Source organism: Schistocerca piceifrons, chromosome 4 (assembly GCF_021461385.2).
Source record: "Schistocerca piceifrons isolate TAMUIC-IGC-003096 chromosome 4, iqSchPice1.1, whole genome shotgun sequence".
In the NCBI taxonomy this organism is placed as follows: Eukaryota; Metazoa; Arthropoda; class Insecta; order Orthoptera; family Acrididae; genus Schistocerca; species Schistocerca piceifrons.
In genome coordinates this window covers 508,376,194-508,393,576 of record NC_060141.1, presented here as the reverse complement: position 1 = coordinate 508,393,576, position 17,383 = coordinate 508,376,194, and the positions used below count along the sequence as shown (strand labels likewise).

At 40.8% G+C, this 17,383-nt stretch overlaps 1 protein-coding gene across 6 annotated transcripts in view; it reads right to left on the bottom strand.

The window, feature by feature from the left end:
- LOC124796248 (alpha-L-iduronidase) overlaps positions 1 to 17,383 on the bottom strand; it is a 232,588-nt gene that overhangs the window by 149,920 nt on the left and 65,285 nt on the right. For all 6 annotated transcript variants that reach the window (XM_047260344.1, XM_047260348.1, XM_047260349.1 and 3 more), the window contains exon 4: positions 13,990 to 14,127. In XM_047260344.1, the coding sequence (XP_047116300.1) occupies positions 13,990 to 14,127 (138 nt within the window). The remainder of the gene's footprint in view (positions 1 to 13,989; positions 14,128 to 17,383) is intronic.

Here is a 17,383-nt window from a genome sequence, read left to right as displayed (position 1 = left end):
CTTGTAATTAAATTATTATTTCAGTTGTGTAACAATGTTTTTCTTCACAGGCATAATTTTTCAAATTCTTTTATGTACTTTCTTTTTGAACTTCACTAACCTATATTTGGACCTGACATTTCTGCTATTTACTGTCCCTAAATAAAAGGCAGAATCAGTAGCTGGACTTCTGAGGTGTGTGTGTGTGTGTGTGTGTGTGTGTGTGTGTGTGTGTGTGTGTGTGTGTGTGTGTGTGTGTGTGTGTGTTCTGCAGTTGGCTGTTGCCAAGTTAATATGAAGATTTCCATTTTCTCTTCTTTAAAGCTTAATTTTGGGAACTGCTCATGAAAACAGAGTACCTGTTGGCTTCTGCCTGTGATGATTTTTCTTATGTCCCACCAGCATGAATGACTGGCATTGTCAAAACTTCACCCGTTGTTCTGCTGGTGGACTGGAGTCAGGATCACAACCGCAGATTATATATACCTGGCACACCAACAACCAAGGGCTTTTCCATGATAATTTCTGGTGTGCTCCTCCCATTGCTACCTGCAATGGTCTTTCGCTGTGGTATGGGAATCCATAATCCATTCATCTTGACGGTTTCTTGTAGAAACCATTGTCATGTCTGTGTATTTCCATAGCTCCAACAGGAAAGAAGAAAGCCTCGTGGTGAATGAATTTTGGTTTCCTGTGCCACAGTGAATGACCAATGCAGTTAGCAGGGGGACAATGCACCATAAATGGCCATGGAAAAGTTCTTGGACTTTGCTGCACCTGGTACTCATAAACTGCAGCTGTGAGCTTGACTCCAGTCCATCACCAGCAATGGAGGGTGAATTTTTGACAATGCCAACTGCTTCTGCTGTGATTTTTTATTTATTTATTTTTCTTCCCCCCCCCCCCCCCCCCCACACACACACACACCAAACTGGCATACACCACAATGTTGTCTGGACATTCAGCCTCTCAGCCTCTATCATTAGACACAAAATAGTAGATCTGCCACACAGAGGCTGCCTTTAGTTAATAACATCAGTTGATTATCTCTGTCTACAATTATAGCTCATAGGTGCCCCAAAGAGAAGGAAGGAAGAATATGTTTTACCTCCCCATTGACATTGAGGTCAGCAGAGACAGACCTAGGAGAATGCAACAAAAATATGTGCTGCATTTTTGGAGGGAAAAGGGATAGTTGTGTTGGCTCAGACAGCATACAAACATCTCCACATGGTAAATATGACCTCTAGGTGCCCATTATGAAAAACGGTACCAACACTTTGGTACCATGTGTGTGAAAAGAATGGGCATGGGAACATCAAAATGGAAATTGGATTAAAACCCATTGTCTTCTCTTCACCAACAAGTGGAAGTCTTGTTGGATGCCTGGTGACCAACACACAATAGTGAAGAAGCAGGCAGTTATCAATGGGCATCTCATGAATTCAGCCCCATGAGTCCAGCACACTGGTGTATCAGTCTTGCTTGGGGCCTGTATCATGTAAAGATATCAGCCAACTCTCATCACTATCAAGGTTGATTTGATGCAGTGTCACAACAGAATCCTCCGATCTATTTCCCAGTCATAAATCCAACACTTAGGTAATGGGATCTTCTTTCAAGACAATAGTGCAAGAGAAAACTGCATTGACCATGCTTGGGATCAGTTACAACCCATGATATATATCTTTGCTGGAACTCTTGTCACATAAAGGATCATCTCAGGAGAGTGGGACAGGCTTGTCCAGTAATGTGTCGACCACCCTGTGGACAGCATCCAAGGGGGAACCAACTATATCACATGAGGAGGTTGGGTGATGCTGATAGGCTGTGGGGGCCTAGGGCAAACGCTTAACAATTACAAAGAACTTTTATTGATCTCAATACATGCCACAGAGAGGTAGGCACACCTCTCCTCATTGACCCTGGCTGGGGCTGATGTATGAGCTGCAGCTTTCACCTCATGCTGCTGAACCAGCACCTTGGTGTGCTGAGGTCAACAGCCTATGTAGGCCATGGTCACTGATGTCAGTGTCACACTGTGTAGTGCTACAATGGTTTCTCATTTGGGAGATGGCTCCTTGGCTCTAGAAGTGGTCGCATTACTGACGTGTAGTCTGTTGCGTGTGAGATACAACCTGCTGTCCTCTGACAGAAGTGGCCGGTAGCTGGTGCCGCAGCACTCAACATTGGTGGCGGCAGACATGGACATCAGGACTTAGTGAAAAAGGCAGGTGCAGTCTGGTCTCTCACCCCTGGCTGCAGCTGGTAGAGGCCGTTTGAGTCACTGTTCAGCATTGCTCTGACATTGTGGTGGTACTGCTGCCTTCCAGTGATGACAAGTGATTTCTGCCTTAAAATACAGACTTATTTATGTGCCTCCAGTACCCATTTGTTTCACTAACACCCAGCATCTAGTCACATTTCCATAACAAGGTGTGGTGACATCTCCCAACTTGTTACACAGTTGTTGCTGCGGAGTGCCCTTTATTGATCCTCGCTGTGAGTCTGTCATTGTGACCACCAGTGGCTACCGACCCGCTGCTGTTAAGCAAACCACTCTACGGTGTTTCCACAGCTACTTCTTCTTATTTTTGTTAAAGATTTATAAACTTTTGCTGAAAGATTGGGTCACAATAGTACGCACAATACATGGGGTAGCGCAACACAGTACTGAATGTTATCCCGAAACAGATTTTGATTTCAAAGATGTGGAGAAGTGAGCACTGTAAAGCAAGCTGTCATCATTTGTGGTCATTGTTTTTATATTACTCCACAGTAAAGCTATTTTTTAATAATGCTTTTTCCTTCATTTTCTGCTCTATTTGACTCTAACACCATAATATATGTTTGTACACAAAGTTTTTTAGAGCAGTTAAGATACAACAACATGCGATGTAAAAGTCTTGCAAATTGTGACAGAATTATCAATTTATTACTTACTGATTTGAAGTGCAAGATAGTGTAGTAACACATTCTGACTGTCACTGCAAGTTCACCATCTTGAAAGCACCCTTCCAGAAAATAAGCTGAGTCACAAAAAAACCAATGTGGATAACAACACCAGCATCCCAAACAATTGTTCTTCCAATTGATGTCACTTTTCCTTGTGAGCCATTATGCAATGGAGGAGTATTTGTTTCAACACTCAGAACAAGGCACACAAGTTTCACTCACAATCTTTTGGCTTCTAAATCACACAAAATCAATCTGAAAACCTACCAGTCAGTGACTCAGACTAGTGACCACCTTCATACCTCCACAATAAAAGAAGAAAATTTTCTTGACTCAATTTGAGATTTCTTTACGAAAGATTCCTTCAGAATTCATGTACAATTAAAAATCTGGAAAACCCTACTGCAAAATGATTCTAAAGAAGAACTTTGATCATTTAAATTGCATAATGTGATAGTGAAATTAAAACTTTCACATCTTTTATGCAATCACTGATCTCCAATGGAGACATATTCTGCTTCCAAAAACTTGATGACTTGTGAACTGCATAAATCACTGAGATGTATCATTTTTTTATTTTGTGAATACGTAGTCTTCTTTAATGAAATGATCTATATCCTTGATGATCTCCTCACTATGGATTTACGGAACAAAAATTGTATGTAATCTAATAATATGGGTTTGCCACAATTACAAAACAACTGTTTACATCTTGCTACCAACTGAGATTGTAAAGAAGAGTTCATTTAATGTGTTACAATGCATTTGTGTCAATGCAAACAATTGTTAAAGATTAATTCCAGGTGTGAATAGCTTATTAATGTAGCCAATCTGCTGGCTATGCTATAATGATGAAGCCATTGGTGGCTAACAAGAATTTTCCTTTGTTTTGTGTCCATCATGTCTACATAATTGAGCTTTAGAAGAATTAAAGTATTCAAAACAATGTCCTTCTGTAGTGGATAGCGACAACCAAGGGAAATTATGTAACTTTTTGTATGGTAAAGACATCAAGGTAGAACAGAATACCATCTACTTCTTTACTTCCACATCACTTCTGATGTGACTGAGAGTGCCAGTTAGCCATTATAAGTAAACCTTTTTGAGATCAGATAATAAATATATCACCATCATATATATCATCATCATCATATATATCATCATCATCATCGTCATTAATATCACAATCACTGTTCTGTCTTTCGCAGGTGAAAGCTGTGTACCCATCATACAATCCTCTTAACAATCTGCCTCCATTGTTCCCAGACTTCTACAATTTGGAGTATCTGGCTCCATATTTGGCTTTTCTTTTATGTTATCTGTGCCATTGTCTCAGTGGTCTTCCCTGTAATCCTTTTCCTTCACTGTTGCCTTAGATGGTAATTTTTTTCCAAGCCATCCTTCTCTCATCAAACTATGTGACCGAAGAACTGCAGAATTCACTGGAAACAACTACTGGACAATAGCTTCCCCACTATGAGTTCTTGAAGGATTGATTTGTTGGTTCATTTGTCCAACCATGATATTCTCAAAAACCTCCTGTATGTCCACATCTCAAAAGAATCAACTCTTTTTCAGTCCCTTTGAGTTATTATCCCAGTTTCAGCACTGTATACGAAAATTGGAAACACCAGAGATTTCAGCATTCTCAGTTTAGTAAACCTTGTTAGTACTCAGTTTCTCCACATAAATATCTGTTTTGATGCAGCATCCCTGCTCATAGAAATTCTATGCCACATTTCCTAAGTAGAGTCACCCTCTTTCTGAAACACTGAGCCCAGGTAGACAAAGTGATCAGCTTCCTCATATTCTGATAGTAGATCAGTAGCTAGTTGGTAGTGCCTAATCTCTGTCAAATATCATGATCTTGGGCTTTTTGTTATTTACTGACAACAAAAATTTCTCGCTTTCTCTCTTAATTCTGTCCAGTAGTTCCTTCATTTCCACTTGTGATTGTGCGTGCAGCACAGTATCATCAGGAAATTTTAAATTACTAATTCACCGTTCTACAATTCAGATACCACCAGTCCAGTTACGAGATCTTTTTCTGATAACATATTCTCCACAGATGACAAATATAACTGCTGATAGAATGAACCCCAGTCTAACTCCTTACATGATTAAAAAGGACTTGAAATTGTCTTATATAGGCTAATTACTGCCTTGCTATCAGAGTAGAGATTTCTATTAAGGGTAATAAGACAATCAGGAAGATGCATTTCTGATAACACATTGCGGAGTTCTTTCCACAGAACATCATTTGAAGCCTTGCAATAGTCCCATAAACAAAGAACTAAAGGGGTATTGAATTCTCTACATCTCTCATTCAACAGTTTGACGCTGAGAATCTGCTCTCATGTTCTTTTATTATGCACAAATCCAGCTTGTTCTGGTTGTATTTCTGTTCCAAACCAAGAACACTGTGATTTATTGCTTGAACAGTACACACACATGGAAGACAAGGTACATTCCAATTAGCAATACGCAAGTGGCTGGCTGAGCCATATGCTCTGGCCTGCTGGTTGTGCCCACAACTGCTGTCATGTTAACAGGCGGAATGGCCTCTACTGTCCGAATCAAGCACAAACTTCATGTGTGGACTATGAAGCAGCGCACACACAAAACTGGTAGTTACGGTACTCCTCTTCCTTTGCAAAGAAGTGAGTACTGTGCTCATGAGAGGCCATATGGTAGTACAGGAAGACATTGGTGCGTCATCTATTTCCACATCAGAATCCAACCACAGGGAAGGAGGTTGCAATGCAGGTGGTGGAACAGGCAGTGTTGGCTGCGATGGACACGGCAGTGATGGAGGCATCGGTTGCAACAGTGCAGAAGCCAGTGTCTTGCCTTAGCCACCAACAGCTGAAGCGAGCACCACAGTGGAAGGGACAGTTGTGAACATGTCAGCAGCAGCAGCAGCGGAGGAAGATGCGAGGGCACCGGCCACGGTGTAGAAGACCGCTGGGCAGATGGAGGATGCAGGGTCACAGCTGGTTGATGTGACATGACACCCTACCCACAGCCACGTGGACAACGCAGAGGCATCGGCCATGGCTACTCTCAATTATCATCGGCACTCATTTCAGTTGACAGCCAAACCTGCAAACCCAAAACAGCAGTGTCAGACCAGAAGCATTGTGGCATGGTGCTGGTGCCAGTGTTGGTGGACAGCCTGATGTTGGCCAAAACAGAGTACAGGGCTGATGAATGTGCAACAACTCTGCCGGAATTTATTGCTGACTGGGGTGAATCTATAAGAACTGAGGAACCAGTCACGACCTACTTCCAGTGACACATCCAAAATGTATTTTTTCATCTGAGACTTAAATGTTTGTACTAGTTGTTCTGCTTCTCTATTCAACTGACGGTGGAAAGGAGGAGCCTTGACATGGCAAATGCCACTTATAAAAATCTTCAAATTCCTGAGATATGAACTGGGGGCCATTGTCAGTAACTAATGTATATGGAAGACCTTCCATTGCAAAAATTTTTGACAAAGCTGAAATTGTTGCTGCTGCAAAAGTAGACAGACAACACACCACATACAGAAACTTAGAATAAGTTTAAATTATGACAAGCCAGTAGAAATTCAAAAAAGGTCCCACAAAATCTACATGAATTCATTCCCAAGCCCGCTGTGGATCTGGCTACAGTGACAAAGAAGCAAGGGAAGCCACCTGATGGGTGGCACACTGTGGGCAGGCCGCAGCAACTCATGCCTTTCCCCCATCGATTCCCAGCCAAAAAACATGTCTACAAGCTAAGACTTCGTATGTGACACACCCCAGTTGTCCACATGTAATAAACGCATAACCCCATGCTGAAGAGTGCTGGAACTACAACCCGGGGAGCAGTGTCCTCTGTAGCTAACAGCAGCACTCCATCCCAAACAGAAACATGATTTTTGTATTGCAAAATAATTTCTCAAATGGTCAGAAGCACAGCCTGGAGGTTTGTCCAGTCAGCCACATGGCACAAATCAAATAAATTTACTTAAAACAGGGTCCATAGCTACCGTGGCTGTAATTTTAGTGCTAGTAATAGGAAAACCAACAAATTCTTGAAATTCCATTTCTAAATGAAAACAAAGTAATTCCTCTTTATCAAACTCTAGATTTGGATCAACTGGTGATAGGGTGTCAGCATTTGCATGTTGTGCTGTAGGTTGAAAATGTATCTCATAATTGTATCATGACAGGTGAAACTTAGACCTGTAGAAAAACATGACATTTTTTTAGAGCATTTATGATTGCCAAGACCTCTTTCTCTATCAGAGAATAGTGCTGTTGCCCTGAATTTAAGGATTTAGAGGCATACTCAATACACTGTTCAGAACTGTCTGCATACTTATGAGCAAACACAGTGCCAAGGCCCAACTGACATGTGTCCATCACTAGCACAAGGTGTTGGCCTGGCTGAAAAGTGACCAAACACAAGGGGCCAACTGCAGCTTTGATTTCAACAACTCAAATGCCCAGTCACAAGCCAGGGACCACTGGAGAGGAACATCTTTACATTATAATGTATGGAGCAGTTGTGCCACAGTAGCAGTGATTGGTATGAATTTGTGGTAGTACGCAATTCTGGCTAAAAATGCTTGTAATGCCTCGACAGATGTGGGGTATTGCACTGCAGCAATAGCATCAATATGCTGGTGCAATGGTTTAATGCCAGCCTGCAAGACTTCAAAACTCAAACAAATAATAGATGATTGAAATAAATGTGCCCTGTCCAAATTGCACTTTAACCCTGCAGACTGTAGAACAGAGGATAGAACATGAAGGTTCTGCAAATATTCCTCTGTAGAGGCACCAGACACTGCCATACTCTGTCATCCAAATAGTTGATGCATCCTGGAATTGATGCAATAAGTTGCTCTAAAAACCACTGAAAAATAATGGATGCCACAACACACACAAAGGCAGATGCTGGTATTGATAAAACCCAAATGGAATATTGATAACTAGAAGGCACTTAAATTCCTCGTCAAGTGGCAGCTGTAAATATGCCTCTGCCAAGTCAATCTTTGAAAAATATTGGTCCCCCAATAATTTTTTAACAGCTCATTAGGGCATGGCAAAGGGGTAGGTATCAATGATTGACTGTGCGTTACTAGATTTTTTTAAATCATGGCAGATGTGTAATTTACCAGTAGGTTTTTGATCCCATAAAGTCATCAGAACTTGGCGGGCCCAGAAAAAAATGGGGGCAGGCAGCCTGTTTCATTGTAATGTGAGCCCAAAATTCTGTTGCACAACCCAGTTCTGGAGAAAATAGAGGGAAAAATTTGGCACAGAGAGCATCTAACCATTGATATGGAACTTGAATGGAAACCAAATGCACTTCATCATGAATGGAGAATCCCATCAGTTTAAAAGCATCCAAAACAAATAAATTGTCCACAGCTCAGAATGTTAAGGAATGAACCACAGCCTTATAAGCCACAGGTGGTGAAAACTGTCCCAGAATGGGAATCTGTTATTTGTTATAACTCACCAGCCTCCATGACTAAAGTCAGAGGGGGAGAGCCCAAATCCACATTTGTCTGAGAACTCACCAACATTGTTGCTGCACCCATATCCACCTGCTTTCTCAATTACTTGCACAGTTTAGTATACAACTTGCTTTGAGATTCCATCACTGTTGACACACTATTCACATCAATGTTTGTTTCATATTCACTCAGGGTTAAAAAGGAGTTACATACAGAAGCAATGTGTCCTTTCTTATGGAACCTATTACCCATCACTCAGTAATTGGGACATGAAGTCTGTTTGTGTTGAATGAAGCAGTATTAGCATAAAGATAGTGAAGCATAAGGATGTTGCTGTTGTGATGTGGACTACTGTTCTAGTGAATGCCAATTACCTGTACAATGCTGAGATGTCTGCTGCACTGCTGCAATAGCATCTACATTCCCTTGCAAACTGACTGAATGCTGGGAGGGGTTAGAGGAACTGATTTCTGAAACTTCAGACCAGGCTTCTATCTGACTCTCTGCAGCCCATGAAACTTCCAACGACCAAGTTATGTTCAATACTTCCACAAGTGTAAGATTTTCACACTGTAGAGCCCACTGTCAAACTTCCTTATCAGGAGCAAAATACGTGATTGTATCACGAACCATATGATCAGCTTAGGTTTTCTTATGAACATTTGCCACAAAATTACAATGAGAGCTAAGTCCACGCAGTTCTGGTGCCCATGCTCTGTATGATTGTTTCGGCTGTTTTTGGCAGCTGTAAAACTCCACACGAGCAGCAATAACATGAGACTGATAGGTAGAAAGTAACGCACACATCTGATCAAAGGAAAGAATAGAAGGTTCTTGTAAGGGGGCGAGCTGACACAACAACTGATCTCTGTATGTGAAATCCATGACATAAAAAAGGCCTTGCATAAGTTTATGTCTGTTACCCTAAATGTCTAAGTGCCTGTACAATTTTATCACAGTCTTCTGCTGCATCATCATACACAGAGAATGGCCATGGATACATTGTTGGCGGGTCCCCAAGTTGTGCCAATATAGTTGTTAAACTGGAAATAATGACTGTCGGAGCCTGCTGTTGCTTAAGAGGAGATTTAAGCACTGCCTCCATGGAAATTAAACTCAAAGGGCTAATTACTGAAGTAGAACACGTGGAGTTGAATTCTATCCTATTACCAAAAAGTTTCTAAAACCAAGAACACTGTAATTTATTGCTTGAACAGTACATACATGTGGAAGACAAAGTCCAGTACAATAAGCAATACACAAGTGGCTGGCGAAGCCTTGCACACCTGCCTATATATTCATTTGTTCCAACAGGGGGCACAGTCAGCAGGCTGCACATGCAATGGCTGTCATATTTGTTCTTGCAGAAGCACAAGTGCCAGAACAAAGGCAAAAATGCAAGACCAGAGAAGGCAGTCATATGACATCAGCTAATGGTGCGCTCATTAGGACTGCCCCTTGCAAGAGGTGTGCTCCTGCCAGCCCCGGCTCTTCAGATTGGCTCAGTATATGGACATTAGAGGACAGTATAGGCACAGTTGTAGACCAGCACTCGCAGATCAGTTATCAGTGACATGTGTCAGCTTGCAGGAACATTGTGTATAGAAAGAACTTTACTGTTTGCATGTCACCTCTCCCATGTGACACCTTTATACATTAAAGTTAAGTATAGTCAATTTGCTTTATAGAAATAAAACTACTAATGTGATTTGCTTGAATTATTGTATAGCAGCCTGAGAATGCAGCATACTAGTGGGCAGGACCCAACAATTGGCAATGAGTCTTCAAATGAACTATGTGCCATCAGCCACAGAAATTTGTGTTTTTTGTTGCTGGTGCCTTAATTTCTCTCGGCTTTCCTTTGCAGGGATGCATATTGCTTTCACAGGTTCTTGTCGTTTTTGTTCAATCAGTGTTCAATCAGTGTTTTCAGGTGGGCGATGCAGAAAATTTCTTTGATTTTGTCGTTATTTAGATTGCTTGCCTTGTATATTTTTCGCATTTGTGTCTTCCAAAATGCCCACCAATCCTGTTCCACCCACTGCTCAGGTGCCACAGCTGCAAGTGTTAGATGCCACACAGCTAATGCAGATATTAAAGTTTCAGATGCAGCAAATATCAGCACTGCTCAACACAGTGCAGGAGCTACTCACCAACGCTGCATGCCTGACAGAACAAGCACCACCTACTACAGCTGCTATACCACCTTTTGGACAGTTGTGTGACCAAGAAGAGGAATGGCTAGAGAGGTTAGCATAGTTCGAGACGCACATCGTACAGTACCAGGTACTGTAAAACTCCCACATTTATTATCAACCGTAGAAAGTGCAGTGTTCAGATTAATTCAAAAACTCTTTCCTAACGCCACTCCGAGTGAACTTGCATATGACAGTGTTATTGATTTGCTGACTAACTATTATGACTGACAAGTGAATGTGGTAGCAGCTAGATATCAATCTTCAATTGCAAAAAACAGTCAGAACAAACTTATAGCGAGTGGGTAACAGATTTGCAGGGTATGACAAGGAAATGCAAATTCAAATGTGTTTGCGGTGCTTTATATTCAAATGTTATGTTGTGTGATGCGATCGTGTACAGTGTACCTGATGTCAAACTAAGGGAACAAATATTGAAATAGTCCGATCCATCATTTCAGCAGGTAGTGCAAACATTACATCAGCACGATTCAGGTTGAGTCCCTTAGTTGTGATCGCCCCATTCCCCACCAGCAGCGTGCACTAGCCATGCCAAGTAAACAACGTACCATGCTGCATCAACAGTTCACTAAACAGGTGGCTACACAGGTGAACAGAATTAAGTCTTGCCCTAGGTCTAGTACCTTCCGCCATGGAAGTCGAACACACGCCACAACAAATGGACGTGGTCTGCCCATAGAGGGCTCCGCCTCCGTGGCAGCTATTCTGCGCAGCGAGGGCACCACCGCTACGCCATGTGCAGACAGCGGCCAATAGCTGCTCCCTCCGGTTTCGTATATAGGGACCTGTTCTGCCCAAGTCCAGTCAGTCTGGTACTCGCTCTGGAATGCGTTTCTATCTCGGTGGTACTGTGTTCTCGTCGTTGCTCGTTGTTGACATTTGCCTCGCTCTGGTTCCACATGGATTTACTGTTGGTGTTTGGTGTTGTAGTTTCCACAAGCCTCCGTTGTTTATCTCTTCCTTGTTGTGTCGGTCATAGTCGGTCGTGGTCAGTTGTTGTCAGTTGTCGTTGGTCTGTCATCCGACTCGTCCTTGTGTTTACCCCGTGGTGCGTGCTCCACCGCCGGCGGCTTCCCTGCCTGGTGGCCCCGATCCGCAGCCCAAGGCACTCCCGCAGTTGGTTTTGGTTACTACACTAGGTGTTATTCCTGGCACAAATGCCAAGACTGCCCCTCCTGATAAGCTCAGCGTTACACTTTTGGTAGGAAAGGAGATGTACAATCCATATGTTTGCAATGGAACAAACATCAGAATTTGGCACACTTAGAAAGATCTCGTCATCTACATCTGTTACAGACATTAGAGTAGAACCCTCTTTATACATTATTCATTTGTCTTTTCTTTTACATTTATGTGTATTTTATTAACTCACAAATCTAGCCATTGCATAGACTATTTGACTGCAGGATCTCAGCTACAGGTTATTATTTGCAGCAAATTAGCTGGGGGTTATGAAAGCAGATGTGCACAATTCAGCTCTATGACTGCATTGAGCTATTATGTTTAAACAGAGCTGTGCATAGCCTGAATACTAAGGAACGAGCAATATCAGGCAAAGTCCCAACAGGTTTTCTTGCATGGGATGCTGTTTGGAAGAGCAACTACTCAGGAATAACCATTAAGTACCATTGCAAAGGAAGTTGGAAAGGGTCTCACAAAATTCTTCTCTCTTCACCATCAGTCCACCTGCTTAGCTGTGTGGTACCATGCTTGCCTCCCATGCAGTGGGCCTGGGTTCAATTCTGGCTGGGCTGGAAATTTTCTCTGCTCATGGACTGAGTGTTGCATTGTCCCCATCATCATTTCATCCTCATCACTGGCACTTAAGTTGCCCAATGTGGCATAGACTGAAATAAGACTTGCACTTGGTGGCCAAACTTCCCTGGATGGGACCTCCAGGCCAACGATGGCATATGCTCATTTCATTCCATTTTTACCATCAGCTGCTGAATTTGATACATATGCCTGTATAATATTTAACTTGCGAGGCTAGTATTTGGATTTCACTAGTATTGTTCACTCACAGTAGGCTTGTACACAGGCATTGCAACATTCCACCCCTTGTGTGCTAACAAAGCAACACCATTAATGGAATTATACGAGCTACCAGAAAAACATACTGAATTCCCATCAACTGTTCTGAAATGTCACTGGCTTTCCAATGAGTCTCTCCTAATCCTAGTATTCCAATTTTAGGGTACTGGTGTTCTCTCTCCACAATTTGTAATTTTCAATTAGGCACAATCCTTGCACATCTGAAGTTACAATATTTTGTATATTCCTAAGGATGTTCATAGCTTTTCATGTGGCTGTCCTCCACAGAGATCTGATAGGGAAGCTTTTTATATCTCTGGACTGTAGCAACAGCAGGTAAATCCATGACTGGTTTTCTTGGGAACAAATACATCACCAATGTAAAATAAATAAATAAATAAAAAATAAAAAAACACAGGCACACACAAATGAATAAAAATTCTATTTAGGTCTAATGGAGGAACAACTCAAAGTTAGTTCTTTAACATGTTGCCATGCTTCTTTGGTAACAGTGGTGCTGACATAAGAATTGAAAATGATTTGTCATTTTAAGTTTGAATAATGTGATGATTTCAATGTCAAAGAGAGCAGAATATGTGGCTTTGAGTGCAGGATAACAAGGTGCAGTCAGTGCAACCAACTATCTGATCATGACATAGGTCCCTCCAGTTACAGAGGCAAAATGAAGTGTTCCAAACATGTCTCCAGATTGGGCATGGATTCATCCACCTTTGAGAGAACTCATAACTACATGGTGCTAACTTCATATTTATATCTGTAAGCCTTATTTTAGAAGAAAGTCCTTCATTGCACTGGGGACTTCCCCAACGTCCTCTGTATTCTAGCTGATGACAAAACAAGTCCTGCATTTTCTCCAACAATTTTGCACACAGTAAGGAAAGACCAATTAACTTGGTCATCAAATTGATTTAATCAACCGCCCTTTCCATTCTGCACATCTTTTGACTCAAATATTAATTCATATAGGGTGCTAATAACTGGGATGTTGTGAGCATGTAACTGAAACAACATACATCAAGGAAAACATATCAAGTGTGATAAAATGAGAAAAAGTGCTGTAGACAAAATCTCTTAGGAACCACAATTTCTTAAGGTTTCTCTTTCCAGTTGCAACAGAGTTGCACAATGGAGGTAAAGCTACACTTGTCCTAAGATTCGTATTTAATTTTAAGAATTGCATCTGACTAGTACATGACTGTCACTATTTTAATGTCCCTAAAATAACCACAGTTGCTATTACACTTTTATGTTCTTAAGTGTAAATATAGCAGTAAAGATCCATTTTACCTGTAATCAATCAGGTCAAGCATCCAGTGAATACGAACATGTCTTATGGCAGAGTTTGGCAGTGCCCCAATTAGCACTAAATTCAACTTTTCAGGATAAGACAGCAGGAAAGAGCGTGCTTCTGATGGTGAAGAAGGGCTGATAACAAATAATATGAATACAACTTATCAGTAATTAGAATATAATATGAAAATGTGTGCACATATTTTATACAGACAAGTAAATGTAAAAACTTGAAGTAGTACATGAAACAGGAATAAATTTATTAACATCTACTTGAAATTGACACTGTAAAGTGACATTATTAAGATCAACTCTCAGTATCTATGTTATGCGCTGATTCAGTAGAAACTGTGCCTAGATAAAACAAGAGTGATTCAGTTTGATGCTAATAAACCTCCACTCCTACCTGGGACACTGTCTACAGTGTGTCTCAGAATTGTAGTGAAGGATTCATGAAGGGAAAATGATGATCAAAATGGCACTACTGATGTTCCAGTGGGTTAGAATCATGGAAATTTGGAAGCCATGGAAAGACTTTCAAGACTTTATTGAGCTCTTTCAACCATTTGTAAACAGTTCTATTTATATAGAATGCCGATTTATCCTGGTTAAAGGTCCCATTCTCTGCAATGAAAACAACAAATTTAATCACTGAATGTGATCTCTGAGGACTGTTTTGTAGCCAAATCAGTCAACAGTTTCTCAGTGGCTCTGTGAGTAACTGCCAAATTAAAAATCCAAACTGTTGGGTCCAATCCTCAATTGGTCTTAAAGATATTCTGTCATTTATCTTTTCTTTCAGCTCTCACAGTGATCTGTTAATGTGAAAAATGTGAAGTTGCTTTGTGGGTCAGACTCCACCAGTCTCCCCTATAAAAGGTTGGGTAAATCATTCAGTGGCTGCAGGGAGGCAATTGCATACCATTTCCGATAGAGCCATTCCTAGCAAAGCACTGAGGTTTTCAAACCAATGTTTAAGTTTTAGACAGCTAAGTAACCTTAGACATTCCAAAAAAAGCAGTATCCAGTTTCTCATACTGCCTTGAATCCTTGTGGAAATAACTGGGAAAGTTAATTTCTTAGCATTTATTGCTGGAACATCGCTGCCCATCCATCCTACAAACTAGAAAAGCTGACTCATTTGAGAAGGCTACCCACTGTCAATGAACAGCAAACCAGTTGTGACAGTCTTGGTAAACTGCAGTCTTTCCCAAGAACACACAGCCTCTGAAATGTATACACAGACAATTCATCTGCTTTGGAGCCCTCACATGCAGAAGGATTTTCTAAATGTTTGTGGTGAGTCTAGTTATACAGGGTTTATTTTTCACTGTTATTAGTCCACTCATTATACACTGACACCACAAAATCAAGACAAAGTTCGCAGACACATTAGGAATGCTGCCCCATTTGGTGTATGATCATCTTTTAATGCAATCAGGGTAAATGATTTCCTAGTCTTGTGACAGCAGTAAGTTAAATTTACAGATTTATAGGCTGTTTTCCTGACAGCATGTTTAAATTATATATAACTAAAAACATACTCTATACAGTCATTAAACGTTTATTATTCATTTCTGCCACAACTGGAGGCTTTGCTCCACTATCAGATGACAGGTTTGGTGCTCAGATCAGCAGCACTGCTCATATGAAATCAACAATGTTGAAATTTCTGCAGCTCTGGACATCTGTGTTGAGCATTTTTTCTCAAGGGTCTGAATATGAGCTTTACACATTCACTGCATACAAGCTGAAGCAACTTATAATAAATTAAATACATACAGACAGTCTACAGGATAGGAGAAGACAGATTGCTACTTACCATAAAGGTAAGACAGGCACAATTAAAAGTCACCCATCACCTTTGTCAGAAGAAGATAAACACACATTTCGTTCACACAAGTAAGCACACCTCATGCACACACGACTGCCAACTCTGCCAGCTCGGGCTAGAGTGCAGCCGGACTTAGTCGTGTTGTGTGCATAAGGTGTGCCTGCTTGTGTGAATGAATGGTGTGTGTCTCTCTCTGTTTCTGATGAAGATTTTGGCAGAAAGCTTACATGTAAGTGTGTTTTAATTGTGCCTGTCTGCAACTGATTGTATCATTTTTATGGTAAGTAGTAATCTATCATTTCCTACATTGTTGATAATCCAACCTGGAGTTTCCATTGTTATATAGACAGTCTGTCAGTCAAGTTATGCAAGGTGTCTCAGGGGTAATGGTCAATATTCGGGGATGCAACAGGAACACTCACTTGAAGCAAAAAACCTTCATATGGATGTATGCCCTATTCTGAATGGTTCCTGAGACAGAACATATTTAATGTACATTTGCTGTCATGCCAGTAGTGCACTTTCCCAATTTGGTGGATTGGTCACGATAGTACACTTAATGGGCCACCAAGATCACCAGACCTTATGTCAATAGATTTTTGTTTATAGGGTTGGATGAAGACTGAAGTGTACACATGAAAGGTGAATACACAAGATGAACAGCTTTGGTCATATCATGGACACTGCTGCCCTCATTAGGGAATGTGCAGAGGCACTCAGACGAGCAACACAACACATTCTCCCAAGAGTGCACAAACACACTGAAGTTGATGGTAAGATATTCAAAAATTTATTGTGTGCTGTACAACAGTTGTAATGCAATGTGTACAATAATGCTTAGAGGCTAATGTGTAAAAAATACACACTTTTCAACAGATATTTTGTAAAATGCATGTTTAATATTTACATGCAACACATCTGCATGTGTAAACCTGAAAACAGGCTGTACTGAATAACACAGAAAATAAATAACCCTATACATTAAATGTTTTCTATCTCATGAACTATTTGAAATGGAGCATATGTCCACATGAAGCGGTTTTTTTTTCTTTTTTTTTTCATATGGCTATTACTGTTATTTTGGTGAATGCTGACCGTTCCTCCTTGGACACTCTGTACATCTACTTTGCCAGTGTACACCACATAGTGTACTTTACAAGTACTCTCTTAATGGCCTATCAACCAGGATAAATGACTTGCTTTATACCAGACAAAGGTAAGCTAATTGCACACAGACGGAATGTCAGGCCCATTATATGCCTACTTTACTAGTATACATCATGTGACTAAGCTAGTTATCTACACACTGTGGATGTTACACCTAAGAGGTGCTTACAATAATGCACCTCAGTAGTGTATATATTTTCCACAAAATAAGAAAGTTTAAATCACAAATATGGCCAGTCAAGTAATACGAAAATTAAAGCTTAACAATGTGTGCAAGAATAATCTTTCAGAGCAGACACTATTAACATTCTTCAGTCCCTATGATAAATTCCATAGAGATCAGATAGAAAGAATTAGACAAACAACAGCTCACACAGAGAGATACAAGCA